The sequence below is a fragment of the Neovison vison genome, chromosome 8, assembly GCF_020171115.1.
Source record: "Neovison vison isolate M4711 chromosome 8, ASM_NN_V1, whole genome shotgun sequence".
Classification (NCBI taxonomy): Eukaryota; Metazoa; Chordata; class Mammalia; order Carnivora; family Mustelidae; genus Neogale; species Neogale vison.
In genome coordinates this window covers 118,544,366-118,563,089 of record NC_058098.1, presented here as the reverse complement: position 1 = coordinate 118,563,089, position 18,724 = coordinate 118,544,366, and the positions used below count along the sequence as shown (strand labels likewise).

The window sequence follows — 18,724 nt, the reverse complement described above, 5'->3', positions numbered from 1 at the left end:
AAATAACATACTTCCAGCACCTCCAATCTGGCACTTCTGTTCAACAAAAATATCTGGGAATGGCGGCGTGCAGTAGGCACAGGGTACTGAGGTCGTCTGGTTTCTCCCAATCCAGACCAGAGGTTTTTCAGACTGCTTACTTGTAGACTAGGGCCGCACTCTGGGGTCTTCTCCCGCGCACAACCAAACAGCCGCACAGCTCCTACAGGAAAGCGTGCGGGCGCAGAGGGGACAGCCGCGGAGGACCTCGGCGCGGTCCCACTGCCCAGGATCCCCGCCTAGCGGAAACACATGGAGCCCAACCCCCATCTCCAGGAGCCAGGGAGTGGGGCGGGGCCCAGGCAGCGGCCACTCCCCAGGCTCAGGGGAAAAAAAAAAAACCCACAAAAAACTGGGACATTGCGGACGAGAAGCTGGCTGGACCCGGGGCGCGTGGCACGCGCCAGCTCTCCCGCGCATGCTCCAGCCACCCGCTACCCGCCCCCTCCCCAGGTCCCGCCTCTTTCGCTCCTTCTCCCCCTCCCCCGCCAACCTCCCTCCGAGCTTGGCCCCTCCGGGCGCGCGGCCGACGTCCCGCGTGCGTGCCGGCGCCTGACTTCACTTCCGGCTAACGCGCTCCGCTTGCCCCCTGGCCCCGGATGGTGACTGGCGGCTGTGCTGCACCTCCCGGGACTGTCACTGAGCCGCTTCCCAGTGTGATTGTGCTGAGCGCAGGCCGGAAGATGGCGGCTGCGGCTGCGGCGGCCTCGGGCCCGGGCTGCTCCTCGGCGGCGGGGGCGGGAGCGGCCGGGGTCTCGGAGTGGCTGGTGCTGCGAGACGGCTGCATGCGCTGCGACGCCGACGGGCTGCACAGCCTCTCCTACCACCCGGCGCTCAACGCCATCCTAGCCGTCACCAGTCGCGGGACCATCAAAGTCATCGACGGCACCTCGGGGGCCACCCTGCAGGCCTCAGCGCTCAGCGGTGAGTGTGCGGCACGCCGGGTGGGGGCCGGGCCCGCCGCGGGAGGAGCGCAGCCCGCGGGATGCCGGGGAAGGAAGCCGCCCAGCCCCGGGGCTCGGCCTCCGGTGGAGGGGAAGCGGCGTGACGGGAATGGGGTGGCGGAGGGCAGGGCTGGGGGCTCAGGCCTGCCTGTGAGCCGAGGCCCGGAAGCTGGTGGAGGAGGACCGTGGGGCTTGGCTTTTTCAGCGGCTGCAGCTGGGAAGAAAAGACTGGCGGGTCGGGGAGTGGTGGGAGTTGCCTTTCGGGCCTTGAGTGTCCGGTGTAGGTTGGTCCTCTGGGAGAGGTGAGGAGGCCTCGGAGCCCGGCACCTGAGAAGGGCAGGCCCCCGGGTCGGTTTTGGAGAAGGTGTCGCTGCTGCCTTCTGGTAGATCAGAGAGCGAACGGGTGGCCCGGTTGGTCCCGACGTGAGAGCCTGGTGGCCGGAGGCCAGTGTCGGAGCCGGCATCTAAGCCCTTCCCTCCGGTGGAGAGAAGCGGATCCTCGGCTGTTCGTACGATCCGCAGGTGCAGGGATGTACAGCGGGCTTCGCGCCGGGGGTGGGGGTGGGGTGCGCCTGGAGTGGGGGTGGGGAGGGAAGTAGGCGGGCCCGCTGCCTGAACTGTACCGTCGACGACTTCAGGACTCAGGCGGACGCCATGGAAGACTAGACCTTGTCCCTTAGCTCGGGGCTTCCAACTTTTACCCCCTAGTGATGAGAAGCTCCGAGCCTGCGGTGTATGAAATATAGATTCCTTTGGGTTCGTGATGAGGTGAAACTTCAGGCCCTCCTTGTTCTACCACAGCGGGCCGAAAGTTAGGATTCGGAGGTATGTGTGAGTCTCGCCAGTGGAGGAGAGCACTTCTGGGTGGAGTAAACGTTGTTCCAGGGACAGGACTTTATGCATTAGGTGAACGCTGTGTGTACTGGAGTGGAGTGTTTTGGAATTAACTCTGGCTAAACTGTGTTTGGTGAGATGACATTTCATTTGCGGTTGAATGATGTATGGTTTAATTTAGAGGTTACAAATTGAGATAGAAAAGTTAGAATATGAGTGACTTAGACTCGTGCACAGAGGTGTGTATGCCTGCATTCAGCAGAGTAAATTAGTTATGTGGCTAAACAATTCACTTAAGTTTTAACAGACACAAATTTTAACATACACGTAACATACACAAATAAGTTCATTGTTCTGGTTTGCTATGGAATAAGGCATGTAAGAGTTAATAGTAGTGTAGGGATAGAAGAATAAAGTAAGAGATTTAACTTTTGTCAGTATGAGAGTTGTGAAAGAAATGGATTGTATATAGCTACAGAATATAAGCCTGGACCATATCTAAGATACGTCTAAGGGAAAGTTTTGGATTGTAGCCTTGTAATTTTTCTTTTCTTGGCTTAAGGTAAAGGACAGGAGGGGTGTCCCAGATGTAACTATGAGTAGTAACTGCATTTTGGACATAACAACCTGTCTCTATGTATGAGTGGGAGATACTAATTAGTAATTAGATATCTTTCTTCTTAAACTCACTTAAAATATTTCAGCTACAGAAAGGTATAAAGAATAAGATGAACAACCATGTATTCCTGATTCTGTTAATGAAATAAAACATTAGAAAGTTGAGCCTCCTCTCTGTCTCTTGGATTGTATTCCTCCAATCCTCCTTCCCCCATGAGCATTCTCCTTAATTTGGTTTTATTGTTTTCATACGTTTTTATGTTTTTTAGCATATGCTTGTATCTTTAAACAATATCTAATACTGTCTTTCATGATTTTAAACTTCGACCAATTGGTGTTATAATATATGTATTTGAATTTTTTATAAAAAGCCATATTAATGGAAGGTTTACAATGTTTTTGATAGAAAGGAGTCTGATGGGAGTTTTTATGCTTGGAGCCTATGTTTGAGAAAAGTAATGTGTGTGAGTGTTTGTAATAAATGGTTGAGGAAATTGGGCATGTATGAATGTGTCTGTTATGAAAGGGGAGAAAATAGTCACTCTAAGTGGTAGATTCCTAAAGGGGAGGGTTTGAGGATTTTAACACAAGATTAAAGGTACATGCATAGAACATCATTGATTTGGGATAACTTAGCTGGCATGTGATGGGGAATTTGTTAGTTAGAAAAGTGTGGGATTGGATATAGTCGCAGATGCCCACACACTGAAGTTTGAGTATGTGATTTGAAATATGTGGAAGAGTCTATGATAGACAAAAGGATTACAGAAAAGGTTTTGAAAGTAACAGTGGACAAAATCTGAGATGTTTTCATTTATGAGAATTGCAGTTATTGATAATAATTACCAGAGGTTGTATAGAGTCTTATGTATGTCATCTATTTTGGTGATTGGGGAGCGAATGCTGCTTTTTTTTTTGTCTTGCCCGTTATATGTATGTATTTTACATGCTTATTTAGGAGGTTTGCTTTTAATGATTAATAGAGGGTGACAGTCCTATAAATAGAATGAGGAAAAGGTGCCAGTAGTGACCATGGTCCTAAGATGACCCCTCTTTCCAGTTAAGGGGCAAGGAGCTACTTTGTTTTTTACCCTAGGGGAAAGACATCTTTGTGTGAGGGGAAAAAGAATGATGGAGTTTTATTGGGTGATAGGTGTCTTCTGAATGAGTTAGATTGTAGGATTATGGGTAGCTTACTAGAGTAGATTGAAAACTGAAGGATGGGAGCAGGACGTATATATGTGTTCAGTTGGGTAGCAGAGGTGGTGAATTTTTGACTGTGTCTTCTAGCATATATCTGTTTCTGATATACAGTGTTTGTAAATACACTTTCATTAGATTAAGAGCCATTGGTATTGGGACGCCTGGGTGGCTCGGTTGGTTGGGCAGCTGCCTTCGGCTCGGGTCATGATCCCAGCGTCCTGGGATCGAGTCCCACATCGGGCTCCTTGCTTGGCAGGGAGCCTGCTCCTCCCTCTGCCTCTGCCTGCCATTCTGTCTGCCTGTGCTCGCTCTCTCTCCCTCTCTCTCTCTGACAAATAAATAAAATCTTTAAAAAAAAAAAAAAAGAGCCATTGGTATAACATAGGTTAGGCAAGTTGCTCCTTTTTAGCATTTAAGAGTTAGGAATTTAGCGTTCCTAGGCTGATTCCTTGGCCTGGCATTCTTTGACTTCTACCAATCTCTCTAGTCTTGTCTCCCTATTTAGTTTTGTGAACTGGTTCATTTCATTTCCTTTCCTAACTGGGTAGTTTTGTTCTTTCTTGGAATGCACCAGTCCCCTCCAGGCAAATCTAAGCCATTTTTTAGGTCCTAGAGCAAATCTTAACTTCCTGATTTTATTTGTCTGAAGCGATCCACTGAACCCCTTCGCACATGTTGTCCTCTTAATGTCTATTTTAGTAATTTGGCAACTTACTGTTTGTGGTATGTTTTCTGTCTTGGACTATTTAAATTCCATTTAGCTTTTTGTGAACATAGGATGTCCATTTAACTATATTTAAAACTCCTTGTGGGAAGGAACCTGTCCTCTTGTTTATATCCCCTCCTCAGGATGCCCAGTGCAAAATACTAATAAATATTTTGCAGTTGGGGTGCCTGGGTGGCTCAGTGGGTTGGGGCCTCTGCCTTCGGCTCGGGTCGTGGTCCCGGGGTTCTGGGATCGAGCGCCGCGTCGGGCTCTCTGCTCCGCGGGGAACCTGCTTTCTCCCCTCTCTCTCTCTCTGCCTGCCTCTCTGCCTACTTGTGATTTCTCTCTGTCGAATAAATAAAATCTTTAAAAAAGAAAAAAAAATACTTTGCAGTTGTGTATAGAGGCTAATGAGTATGTTAAATGGGTGCTTCCTTACATACCAACTGCTAAATAAACACCTTTTTCCCTCCTTTCTTTTCTTAAATAGATTTTATTTTTTAGAGCAGTTCATGGTAAAATTAACCAGAATGTCTAGAGTTCCTAGATACCTCCTGTTCCCTCTGTACACACAACCTCCCTTCACTATCAGTGTGTTTGTTATAATCAGTGAACTTGCATTAACACATCATTATCACCCAGGTTTGTAGTTGACATTAGTGTTCACTTTTGGTGTACATTCTGTGGGTTGTGAAAAATGGATATATCATACAGAATATTTTCACTTTGAGGGGTGCCTGGGTGGCTCAGTGGGTTAAGCCTCTGCCTTAGGCTCAGGTCATTATCGCAGGGTCCTGGAATGGAGCCCTGCATCTGGCTTTCTGCTCAGTAGGGAGCCTGCTTCCCTCCAGGACACCCCCGCCCCCACCTCTCTGCCTACTTGTGATCTCTGTCTGTTAAATAAATAAATAAAATCTTAAAAAAAAAAAAAAGAATAGTTTCACTTTCATAAAAATCCTCTCTGTTCTGCCCATTCACCTGTCTCTCTCTCTTGCCCCTGCCTCTCTGTTCTGCCCATTCACCTGTCTCTCTCTCTTGCCCCTGCCACTCCCTGATTTTTTCACTGTCTAGTCCTGCCTTTTCTGGAATGTTACATGGTTGGAGTTATACAGTAGCCTTTTCAGTTTGGCTTCTTTCAGTTAAGAATATGCATTTAAGTTCTTCCATGTCTTTTCATGGTTTGGTAGCTCATTTGCTTTTTAGCTTTGGATGATATTCCATTGTCTGGATGGACCACAATTCATTTACCCATTCACCTGCTGAAGGACATCTTGGTTGTTTCCAGGTTGCGGCAGTTATGAATAAAGTTGCTATAAGTATTTGTGTGCAGGGTTTTTTGTGGACTTGGGGTTTTAGTTCATTTGGGTAAGCAAGGAGCATGAATATCAGATTGTTAGGATTATGTTTAGTTTTGCAAGAAACTGCCAAACTGTTTCCAAAGCTGCTGTGCTGTTTTGTTTTCCCAGTGCTAGCGAATGGGAGTTCCTGTGGCTCCACATCCTTCTCAGCATTTGCTATTTTTCCATTTTGGATTGTGACCATTCCTTTTTCTTCTATAAAGTGTTTTTATTTATTTATTTTTGAGAGAAAGCGAGCCCAAGCATGGGGGGGGCGGGCAGAGAGAGAAATGGGTTCCCCAATGAACTTAGTCCCAGGACCCAGAGATCACTACCTGAGCTGAAGGCAGACACTTAACCGACTGAGCCATCCAGGCGCCCTGGATTGTGGCCATTCTAATAATAGGTGTGTAGTGGTATCTCATTGTTTTAATTTGCAGTTCCCTGATGACATAGGATGCTGAACATCTTTTCACAGGCTAATTTGTGTACTTGGGATTTTGAAAATCAAAATAGCTCTCCATACACCACTTGACCATGTTGTTTGTATTACTAGGCTTGTTCTTTTATTTAGCTATAGTTTGTTCCTGCAATTTAGCGTAAAGGAAGGAGCCTGGTTGTGGAGACTGTTGGCTTAGGTTAAGATCCCAATTTCTGCTTTCCCTCACCTCCCAATTTAACTGTGTAACCTTGACTAAATTACTTAACATTTCTGTTCCAGTTTCCCCATTTGCAAAAGGGGGATATAATTGTCCTAATTATTAGGAGTGTTAGTACACGGAAAGTTCTTTGAACAGAACGTGTGTTTACTGTTCAAAAATATTTCTTCTATTTACTTGTAAATCTTTGTAAATACTCTTTTTTCTTTTTTATTTAAACCTTTTTGATATTCTGTGTTAAATCTTTTGAACTTCACTCTAAATTTGAACTTAGGAATTTTTCCTATTTACCACCTTTTACCATCCAGCAAAATCCATCTAGTTTTTGCTTTGATGTAAGAGTAAGGTATTGCTAATTTCTTCAGTTTTTCTTTCCCTCCACCCTCCCTCCCTTATTTCCTTTCCCTTCCCCTCCCTCCCTTCTTTTTAATTTGAGCAATCTCTATACCCAACATGGGGCTTGAACTTATGGCTTTGAGATCAAGAGTCAGATGCTTTATTGACTGAGCCAGCCAGGCGTACCTACTCAGTATTTTCTTATTTAATTACGGGTGGTGTTTTTCTCTTGATTTTTAAAATAGTGCCTTCCTCCCCTAATAGTACATTTTGTATTGTTTGCTTTTTTAATAAACTTTTTTGAGGGCACATAGAAAGAGAATGGGTGTTTATATTTTAGGTATTCCTGAATTTTGAATTTTAGCTCACTTACTAACTCAGTCTCTGAACTTCCTGAACTTCAGCTTTTTCTTTTGTAAATTAAGATGAACATTTAATAGAATGGTTGTATAGATTAAGTGGTAAATATGGTTAAAGTGCCTAATGCTGCTTGGCATATGTACACAGTGAATGTTAATTCTCCTAAGGCTCATGGGTACTTGCTATTGCCATGCTTCTCACTATTACTTTAAAAAAATGGTCACTGACTTAGTGTTTATATACAGAGGACAGATAGATATCATTGAAGTGCACATGGAAATTTAAATGCTGGTGATGAATACTATCTCTATTTGGAAGAATGTCTTTCAGTGTATTGGTGTGGCTAATGTCAGAATGAAGTTAAGACTGTTGTATTACTAGTTCTGTGTGCACACGGATTGTTCATACACTGTCTGTAAATAAGTAACTGAAGATGAATGTGTGTGGGTAGTAATCGGTAGATGTTGTAGCATATGTGTACATCGTGTCTACAGTTTCTGAAGTGGGCTCCAGATTTCTGTCACCTGGAGGAAACTCCAAAACTGCTCAGTGTTTTTATTTTTTTTATTTTTTAAAGATTTTATTTATTTATTTGAGAGACAGAGATTACAAGTAGGCAGAGAGGCAGGCAGAGACGGTGGGGGGGGGGCGGGAAGCAGGCTCCCTGCCGAGCAGAGAGCCTGATGCGGGGGCTCTATCCCAGAGCCCTGGGATCATGACCTGAGCCGAAGGCAGAGGCTTTAACCCACTGAGCCACCCAGGTGCCCCTGCTTAGTGTTTTTAGACAAATAATCTAGTTTCAGATTTCTTTGTGAGTATTTCCCTTTGACATTGACTTTGATTAAATATGAGAAATTTGCACGATGGTCATAAGTGAGAAAAAAGATCGCTGTACTCGACTCCAGTTGTGGTGGAGTTCAGATTGGGAGAATTTTTACATATTTATTTTTTGTTTGTTTTGAGCTTCTTGTTCAGACTTAAAGCCCAGAGCTGCCTGCTCTAAGAAGTCTTGGAGCATAGAAGACTAGTTAGGTTACCCTGTGTATTTCTCAAATATTTTTTGGGATCAAATCCATACTTATTATCACTTTGTTAGAGGTAGAAAATATTTTTTTACTATTTCCTAAATTAAGTTTGCACTAATTTGGATAAAATGTAAAATCTTTCTGTAGGTCTGTTTTGGAAATTGTAAATGATTCATACAACTTCCTGTTTCCTGACTTACTTTGGGAAGGTAAACCTTTCTAGTCTCTTTCTAGTTATTTTATGAAAGATAATGAACACAATATAGAGTTGGGATTTCAGTAGCCCTAGAAGATAGTTGTCTCCTGAATGCATCCAAGTTCTTTTTTTAAGATTTTGTTTTATTTATTTGACAGAGATCACAAGTAGGCAGAGAAGCAGGCAGAGAGAGACGGGGAAGCAGGCTCCCCGCTGAGCAGAGCGCCAGGACCCTGGGATCATGACTCAAGCCGAAGGCAAAGGCTTTAACCCACTGAGTCACCCAGGCGCCACCCCTCCCTTTTATTTTGAAAGATTTTACTTATTTATTTGACAGAGCAAGCGAGCGCGCGCCTACACCCACAAGCAGGGGAGTGGCCCAGCGGAGGGTGAGGAAGAAGCAGGCTCCAGGCAGCCTGATGCGGGGCTCTATCCCAGGACCCTGGGATCATGACCTGAGCTAAAGGCAGATGCTTAATGGACTGAGCCACCCATGCGTGTCTGCATCTGAGTTTTTTATAAAAACTTAATTGGGCAAATCTCTTTGTGGGCTCAGTACAAACTTTATGTTACAGTTGACTGACTTTAAAGTAATGCTACGTGATGACCTGCCTTATGTCAATGATTTGCTGTTTTATTTTATTTATTTTTTTAAGATTTTATTTTTTAAAAGATTTTTATTTATTTGAAGGGGGGGGCAAAAAGAAAGGGAGAGAGAGGTTTTTTTTTTTTTTTTTTAAAGATTTTATTTATTTATTTGACTGAGAGAGATAGACCGTGAGAGCAGGGGAAGCCTAGCTCCCCACCAAGCAGGGAGCCCGATGTGGGGCTCGATCCTAGGACCTGGGGATCATGACCTGAGCTGAAGGCAGATGCCTAATGACTGATCACCCAGGTGCCCCTGGGGAGAGAGTCTTAAACAGACTGTATGGGGAGCATGGAGCCTGGCTCCGTCTCATGACCCTGAGATCATGACCCGAGCTGAAACCAAGAGTCGAACTCTTAACCCAGGCGCCCCTTAAGATTTTATATTTAAGTAATCTCCACTGTGAGGCTTGAACTCACAAACCTGAGACCAGGAGTTGCATTCTCTACCAACTGATGCAGCCAGGTGCCCCAGTTTGCTGTTTTATTAACAAAACATTTTCCCACAGTTAATTAGAGTGAATTTATATTAAAATTAAAAAAATATTTTTCTCTGTTTTTAGAGCAAGAAAAATTGATCCAAATTTTTTTATGTTTATTTCCAATCTTTTCCTAACTATTATCTGTTCAAGGATGATTTTTCTCTAACAATAATTTGTCTAAGTCTTTTAGTAGCTATAGATTTGCTGAGGATCTCTATAAGATATCAGCTTCTGGATCCAAACAGTTTGGGATTAAACCTTGGTTCTGTTTGATCTTGAAGTTCATCCCATAAAATGAGAGTAGTAATAGTGTCTACCCCAGAAAGTGGTTGTATACATATATATATATATACACACACGCTCAAAGTATTTTTTATTGTGTTTTCATTCTTTTGGTAGCAGTGGCTATTTAAATACTGCAGACATTTTTGCTGCAGATATGTGGTTGAAGTGGCAGTATTCTTACAGTTTTCCGTGTATATGGAAATGTGATTGAAATATAATGGACATAATTATAATAACTTTTGTATTCCAGGAGAAATACACTATGTAAGTTAATTGATTTTGGACTTGAAATTGTGAAAAGAGCAAGGTAATGTGAAGAACTAGTTGTTTTTTTTTTTTTTTTTTAAGATTTTATTTATTTGACAGAGAGAGATCACAAGTAGGCAGAGAGAGAGAGAGAGAGAGAGAGAGAGAGGAGGAGGAAGCAGGCTCCTGCCGAGCAGAGAGCCCGATGCGGGGACTCGATCCCAGAACCCTGAGATCATGACCTGAGCTGAAGGCAGAGGCTTAACCCACTGAGCCACCCAGGCGCCCCGAGCTAGTTGATTTATATTTATTTATACATTTATTGAACATATGCTAGACACAGGGGCACAAAAGAATCAAGGCAACATTTTGGCCTTTGAATGCATGCTTGGTGATGTGTTTAGGTAAATCTTTTTTTTTTTTTTTTAAGATTTTATTTATTAATTTGACAGAAAGAGGCACAGTGAGAGAGGGAGCACAAGCAGGGGGTTGTGGGAGAGGGAGTAAGTAGCAGGCTTCCCACCAAGCAGGGAGCGCAGTGCAGGGCTCAATCCCAGAACCCTGGGATCATGACCTGAGCCAAAGGCAGCTGGTTAATGGCTGCCCTTAGGTAAATCATTTTAGTGTAATGTTATAAGTACTATAACATAGATATGCAGAGTGCTGTGTGAGTACACAGGAGGTAGTTTCTTCAACCTGAGGAAAGTAGAGAAGACTTCTCAAAGGAGGTTGCTTTTATGATTCATTTTGAAAGATGAGATGGTGGGAGGGAACGTTTTAGGGATCATCATTTTAAGTTAGGGTACTTGCTTGTGTGGAGACATTGTGTTTTTTTTTTTTTTTAAAGATTTTATTTATTTATTTATTTGACAGAGAGAAATCACAAGTAGTTGGAGAGGCAGGCAGAGAGAGAGAGAGGGAAGCAGGCTCCCCGCTGAGCAGAGAGCCTGACTCAGGACTCGATCCCAGGACCCTGAGACCATGACCCGAGCCGAAGGCAGCGGCTTAACCCACTGAGCCACCCAGGCGCCCCTGGTTTTTTTTTTTTTTTTTAAGATTTTATTTATTTATTTGACAGATCACAAGTAGGCAGAGAGGCAGGCAGAGAGAGAGGAAGGCAAGCAGGCTCCCCACTGAGCAGAGAGCCCGATGTGGGGCTTGATCCCAGGACCCTGAGATCATGACCTGAGCCGAAGGCAGCAGCTTTAACCCACTGAGCCACCCAGGTGCCCTGACATTGTGGTCTTTTAAAACATGGCAAATTCAAGGAACAGAGAGAAGTTTTCGAAGGAAACCAGTTGGGAGTTTAGGGTGTGTGAGGGTATGGTTAGAATTGAAGCTGAGAGATGGGCAAAGACAAGATCATAATAGGTTTTGTTAAGAAATTTGACTTGAGGGGTGCCTGGGTGGCTCAGTTGCTTTAAGCATCTGTCTTCACCTCAGGTCATGAATACAGGGTCCTGGGATCAAGCCCTGCATCAGGCTCCTTGCTCAGTGGGAGGTCTGCTTCTCCCTCTCCCTCTGCCTCTCCCCTCTGCTTGTGCACGTGCTTGCGCTCTCTCTCTCTCAAAAAATAAAATAAATTCTTAGGAAAAAAAAAGAAATTTGACATGATGTCAGTGGTAGGGAGCCATTGTAGGTTATTTCATAATCAAATTTGTTTTTAGAGAGGTTTGAAACTAATGCCCAGGTATGAGACATGATGAGAGCTTTGTGTAAGTTAGTTTGAAAGGTAGCAACCATAATTTTTGGTGATTGTGGGGATGAGAGAGATGGATAGGTGAAAAGTACTCATGTGTGGGTTCCTACTTTGGGTAACTGGATGAATGGTATTTATTAACTGAAGTAAGACAAGAAGATGTGGTAAGTAGTTTTTCTTGGAGGATTTTGGGAGCAAGAGGGAGATAGTGACATTGGTTGTGTTAATTTTTGTAGTTCTTGAATGTCATCCAACTAGAGATGTCCAGAAGGTTTTGGGCATTCAGAGTTGAAGCTTCAGGATTTGGGAACACAGATTGGGAAGACATTGGCAATTAAAGAGAAAGCTGAGCCTAGTGGTTAAGGATGTTGGTTCTGGAGCCAGACTGCATTTCAGTCCATGATTCAGCACTTACTATCTGTGCCCTTAGGCAAGATGCTTAACCTCTCTCTGTACACCTAACTCATTGGGTTATTGGAAAGATTAAATAAACTGATACATGTAGATACTGCTTAATCTACCATAAGCACGCTAGTAAGTGCTACTTTTGTATTGTTTTTAATTATGTAGTTAATTCAACAAGTATTTTTCTGCCATATGGGGATAATAAGATGAATTTAAAATCCTCCCTGCCTCTCAATTTGAAAAGCTTCTATAGGAGGTGACACCTCGGCTCTTGAAAGAAAAGGAGTTAGCCAGTAGAGGAAACAGCACAACTAAGAGAGGTGGGAAGCAGGTGGTGTTTGTTACAAGCACATTGGCATTAGGGTGCAGAGCACAAGGGTGGGAGTGATGAAATAGCCTGAGGATCTTGGATTTGGTCCCTTTGACCTGTGGCTACCATAATTTTCAGCGCGAGAACTCCTAGTTTAAGGTAAAAATTTAGTGGTCTGTTTTTAGAGGAGCTATGTTTTTAGTGTTGGTTGAAAAAAATACTGCGAGGGCGCCTGGGTGGCTCAGCTGGTTAAGCGACTGCCTTCAGCTCAGGGCATGATCCTGGAGTCCTGGGATCGAGTCCCGCATCAGGCTCCCTGCTCCATGGGGAGTCTGCTTCTTCCTCTGACCTTCTCCCCTCTCATGCTCTCTCTGTCTCTCTCTCAAATAAAAAATAAAATCTTTAAAAAAAAAAAGAAATACTACAAAAGGCTACTACTTTGAAATAATTTTTATTTTAGACTTATTACTATGTAATTTGAAAAATACTGCAACACAGGGGTGCCCAGGCGCCTGGGTGGCTCATTTGGTTGAGCGTCTGACTCTTGGTTTCAGCTCAGGTCATGATCTCATGGGTTGGGAGGTGGAGCCCCATGGCAGGCTCCCTGCTGAGCAGGGATTTGTGCTTGACAATTCTTTCCCTCTGCCGCTACCCCCCCCCACCAATGCCTACATGCAATCTCTCACTCTCTCTTTAAAATAAATAAATAACATCTTTGAAAAACCCACTACAGCATAGGTACTTTGGCCTTTCCTCCCTGCTGGTTTAGCTTTGAGATTTTCCCAGGGCGTATTAGTCTGTTAAGGCTCTTCTGTCTGGCCTCTAACTTCAAAAAATTTTTTTGTTATTTTCTCCTAACTTGTTCTTTTTGTCTCTGTGGGTTTGTTTAATGCCCTCTTTATTATCTTTTTAGTGAGACTTGGGTGGGAGCAGAAGTAAATGTGCACCCATTATAACCTTGTTGTTTAACTGGCAATTTGTACTTGTAACCATACTTAAGTTGTTAAAATTTGGTACTTTTGTCTTTAGCAGCAGTTGGCTGTAACTACAGCCAACTAGATAGACTATAAACAGCAATAGATTGCTGTAATATAGTTTGTAAGAACAGCGGAATAGGCAGGAAGTACCTTCTTTTTTTTTTTTTTTTTTAAAGATTTTATTTATTTATTTGACAGACAGAGATCACAAGTAGGCAGAGAGGCAGGCAGAGAGAGAGGAGGAAGCAGGCTTCCTGCTGAGCAGAGAGCCCGATGCGGGACTCGATCCCAGGAACCTGAGATCATGACCTGAGCCGAAGGCAGCGGCTTAACCCACTGAGCCACCCAGGCGCCCCAAGTACCTTCTTTTTTTAAAGATTTCATTTATTTATATGACAGACAGAGATCACAAGTAGGCAGAGAGGCAGGCAGAGGGAGAGGAGGAAGCAGGCTCCCTGCTGAGCAGAGAGCCCGATGTGGGCCTCGATCCCAGGACCCTGGGATCATGACCTGATCCGAAGGCAGAGGCCTTAATCCTCTGAGCTATGCATGTGCCCCAGGAGGTACCTTTCTGATATGTGCATTATACTGTCCATGGCCTTATGCCTTTGACAAGATAACTTCTGAGAGTTACCATCTTTAAAATGGGCTGGTAATTCCTTTTTTTTAAAAAAAAAAATTATTTTATTATTTATTTATTTATTTGTATTTACTTATTTATTTCATATATATATTTATTATTATTATTATTGGTAAAGTAGGCTCCATATCCAGAGAGGGTTTGAACTCACAACCCTGAGATGATCAAGAGATGAATGTTTGGGCCTCCTGGGTTACTCAGTTGGTTAAGTGTCTGCCCTCTGCTCAGGTCAGGATCCCTGGGTCCTGGGATCAAGGCCCGAGTCAGGCTGCCTGCTCAGTGGGGAGTCTGCTTCTCCTTTTCCCTCTGTCCCTTCCCTCTGCTTGTGCTCACTTGCTCTCTGTCAAGTAAATAAATAAAATCGTAAAAAAAGGTAAATAAATGAAAGATGAACTCCTTGGTTATAAAAACGGAGATAATAGAGGTATATATACTTCATAGAATAAAAAAGGAGATAATAGAGATATATATACTTCATAGAATAAAAAAGGAGATAATAGAGGTATATATACTTTACAGAATAAAGTAATTGCTATATAAAATAGCTTGTGACAAGAGCAGTGCTTCTAAAAGGAGTAATTGTGGTCTCATTTGCGTGTTTAAATCAGGGATGTATTTTAGGAGAGATATTAAGGCTTATTCTTTTTTTCTTTTTTTAAGATTTTATTTATTTGACAGAGGGAGACACAGCGTGAGAGGGAACACACGCAAGAGGGGTGGGAGAGGGAGAAGCAGGCTTCCCACAGAGCAGGGGGTCCGATGTGGGGCTCGATCCCAGGACCCTGGGATCATAATCTGAGCCGAAGGCAGATACTTAACAACTGAGCCACCCAAGCGCCCCATTAATGCCTACTCTTTAGGGGAAATGATAGAAGTATTAGAACAGGGCAGATAGGAATGTTTTCTTTGAGATTTATTGTGGGTGCCAAGAATTTAAGTTACGATTTAAGTTCATGATTTGTTTCTGTACTTTGATTTATGAAGTGGGAGAGAAGCAAGACTGGGACGATGCATGGGGCAGTGTGTCCTCAGCCTTGGTTGCTCATTAGGATCATCAGGGGAACTTCAAAAAAATATTCTGCTTGGGTCCCAGTATTTTTTCCCCCCAGATTTTATTTATTTATTTATTTGAGAAAGAGACCATCCACGTATGTTTAGGGAAGGAGGAAGAGCAGAGGTAGAGGGAGAGAGAATCTGAAGCAGACTGCGCTTAGAACAAGGTACTCCGCATGGGGCTCTGTCTCACGACCCCAGGGTTATGACCTGAACCCAAATCAAGAGTCAAATGCTTAACTGACAGCCACCCAGGCACCCCTTGGGTCCCAGAATTCTGACGTAAGTGGTCTGGAGTGGAGCCCAGGCAGACTTTTTTTTTTTTTTTTTTTTTAAACAGAATGCCAGGTTATTCCAGGTTATCTTGAGATACTATATACTTCTAGGTTTAGAGGTTCAAACTTCATGAGTAAGTTTGTTTGATAAGCCTGGGATTACACGAGAGGCAGGTTTCATTTGAATTGAATAGTATTCTATTTAGCCTAATTTTAAGGGTAAGAGAAACCTCCCAAGTTAGTTTGTCTGCTACTGAAATCTACCTCATTGTGTTTTAAATTGTATTAAATGACCATATAATGAAATATTCTTGTAAACAGCAGGGATATATCAAGGACCAAATTTCTCCTGCTTTCTATTTTGTACTTCTCTGCTGTAATTCAGTTTTGTTTGATTTTTGAACCAGCTAAGTGCTGTGATACTTATTTACCAAAATACCACTATAGCCAAGGACAGTGATCTCATACCAAGGGCAGGAGTAAGGTAGGGGAAAATGGGGGTATGAAGGGTTGAGATGGCTGGGTTATCTGTACCAGATCAACTAGTTTCATGCCCGAACTGTCTTTGTTTACACTTTGTTTTTGTTAACAAACAAAACTGTGAGACTGTTGTATTTTACCACATAGTTTAGTTTTAATATATTAAAAAGTTCTTCAAAATCATAGAAAATGATTCATTTATTCAAAAACATTTATTGTGTGTCAGGCGCTGTTGATAAACTAGTTAACAAAGTCCTGGCTTTGCAAGAACTCATGATTTGGTAGGAAGAGATGTAATTCGCACACACTGTACCAAGAGGTGATAAATGCTGTAAGAAATTAGAGCTGGTATGAGGTTGGAAATGGGCAAATTTGTGCTGTGATGTGGTCTGGGAGAGTCTCTCCAATGTGGCCCTTGAGCAAAGATCCCAGTGAGGTGAGGAGGCAGCGGGAAGGTATCCAGGGAAGTTTCTGTTGGCCTGTTACTGTAGTATGTAAAAACAGCTAGACAGATTTTCATCATATTTGGATGGAATTTGACTTGGACTGATTTAAAATTTAGGCTATGTGAGGAATGATGAAAGGTCTTTGTGACTGCTAGTCTGGATATATATGCCTTCTATATTCAACAGAGAACAGTATCAAGTATGAGCTCCAAATAGAAATTCATAAGGTATATGCTGCATATTACAGGACTGTATAGATTATAGCTGAGTTCCTTCTCATATGGACAACTTCATGTAGCAATAGGAATTTGTGTGTAGATGTTTAGGGATATCTTGAGCAATATCAGATAGCAAAAGTCGCTCCCAATTTTTTTTTTTTTAAGATTTTATTTATTTATTTGACAGAGAGAGATCACAAGCAGGCAGAGAGGCAGGCAGAGAGAGAGAGAAGGAAGCAGGCTCCCGGCTGAGCAGAGAGCCCGATGCGGGGCTCGATCCCAGGACCCTGCGATCATGACCTGAGCCGAAGGCAGCGGCTTAACCCACTGAGCCACCCAGGCGCCCCCGCTCCCAAATTTTACTTAATTATCTCCAGTTTAAAATCCTGAAGGAAAATGTAACTATTGCATCCCAAGGTGATTGGGAGATGTGACTGTGACAAATTGAGTAATATATGTTGAAATAGTCCCCAAAATTTCTTGCGGGGGAATAGGTCCTTTTTTTTTTTTTTTTTTTTTTGGGGGGGGGGAATGGGTCCTTAAAGATTGATTCTCATCTGTGGAAACTTCAGAGAGGATTATGTTCTTAAAACTTTCTCCATTGATGTCATATACTTAAGATTATAGTTAAATAGGAGGTTTGGAACTTGGAACTCTTTCTCTCTGTCTTTTTAACGATTTTATTTTTTAAGTGATCTTTACATCTGATGTGGGGCTTGAACTCACAACTGTGAGATCAAGAGCCACATGCTCCACTGACTGAGTCAGCCAGCCACCCTTGAACTTGGAATTCTTAATTCCAGTAAGTGTGTCTTCTGGAGACCCACTGTCATGCCTAGGTAGTTGTTGGGTTCTCTTACCTGGAATAATACTCTCACTGCATTGCATTTCATCCATTTGTTACCCTTTTTTCATGGCATAGCACTTGAACTTTCCCAAACTTCTTTGCTTTGCACCGAGTTTAGTTTTATAGGAATACTCACTTTGGCTTTGAATAATAATACGTACTAACAACTTTTGTTAAGTGATTTTGTCTTTGGTTACTTAAATTATATTTTAAAAGCATTGTAAGAACACTAATTTTGTACCCTCTTTATTGACTTTGAATGATGTTTTTATATACTGTGTTTAATTAGTAGAGTATTTTAAGCATTGAACTCTGATGTTATCTCTGTGGAAATAGAATTTTACAGTATGTCCTATCAGTTTGCAAAGATGATGTAATTCAGATAATATTTTTACAAGTTTTGTAGGGATGCCCATAGATAATGCCTTGATCAAGAATTGACTATTTCTTGAAGTGGGTATTAGGATTAAATAATTTTTAAAAAGTTTCCTACCTTTGTAAATTTCCGTTTAAAAAGTGATTTACCTTATGGGACATATCAAATAGACTAAGGAATAGAGTAGTTACCTACGATTTTGTTACCTGGGGCAACAATGTCTTTGTGCTTTTTTCTCTTGTTGAATATATTTTTAAAGAAAGTTCTTTAGGGGCACCTGGGTGGCTCAGTTGTTAAACATCTGCCTTCAGCTTAGCTCATGATCCCAGAGTCCTGGGATCGACCCCCACATCAGGCTCCCTGCTCAGCAGGAAGCCTGCTTCTCCTCCCACTACCCCTGCTTGTGTTTCCTCTCTCACTGTGTCAAGTAAATAAATAAAATAAAAATAAATACATGTGTATATATATACATACATATATATATGTATTTTTTAAAACTTTTTTAAGAGTTTATTTATTTGAGGGCGCCTGGGTGGCTCAGTGGGTTGAGCCGCTGCCTTCGGCTCGGGTCATGATCTCAGGGTCCTGGGATCGAGTCCCACATCGGGCTCTCTGCTCAGCAGGGAGCCTGCTTCCTCCTCTCTCTCTCTGCCTGCCTCTCTGCCTACTTGTGATCTCTCTCTGTCAAATAAATTAATAAAAAAATCTAAAAAAAAAAAAAAAAAGAGTTTATTTATTTGAGAGAGAAAGAGAGCTGGGTTCCATCCCAGGACCCTGAGATGATGACCTGAGCTGAAGGCAGAGGCTTTAACCCACTGAGCCACCCAGGTGCCTCATTTTTTTTTTTTTTTTTTTAAATACCAAAACAGTATTTCATTGTATGGATGTGTCATCATTTGTTTAGTTAGTCACTCACTGAAGGACACTTGTATGTTTTCAGCTTGGTGATTATGGATAAAGCTACTATAAACATTTGAGTAAAGTTTTTTGTGTGAATGTAAGATTTTATGTCTCTAGGGTAAATACGTAGAAGTGGGATTACAGGACCATTTTGTAAGTGTATATTTAATCTTACAAGAAACT

The 18,724-nt window shown here is 42.6% G+C and overlaps 1 protein-coding gene across 7 annotated transcripts in view; it reads left to right on the top strand.

Annotated features, from left to right (window-relative positions):
* The first annotated feature begins 638 nt into the window (after window positions 1-638).
* The window catches only part of BIRC6 (baculoviral IAP repeat containing 6), a 233,083-nt gene continuing 214,997 nt past the window's right edge, over window positions 639-18,724 (top strand). For 4 of the 7 annotated variants that reach the window (XR_006386023.1, XM_044261802.1, XM_044261801.1 and 1 more), the window contains exon 1: window positions 639-963. Coding sequence is in view for 6 of the 7 variants with exons in the window: in XM_044261802.1 (XP_044117737.1) it covers window positions 639-963 (325 nt within the window). In the remaining variant the exon portion in view is untranslated. The remainder of the gene's footprint in view (window positions 964-18,724) is intronic. The other 3 variants (XM_044261806.1, XM_044261804.1, XM_044261803.1) reach the window with 1 other exon arrangement.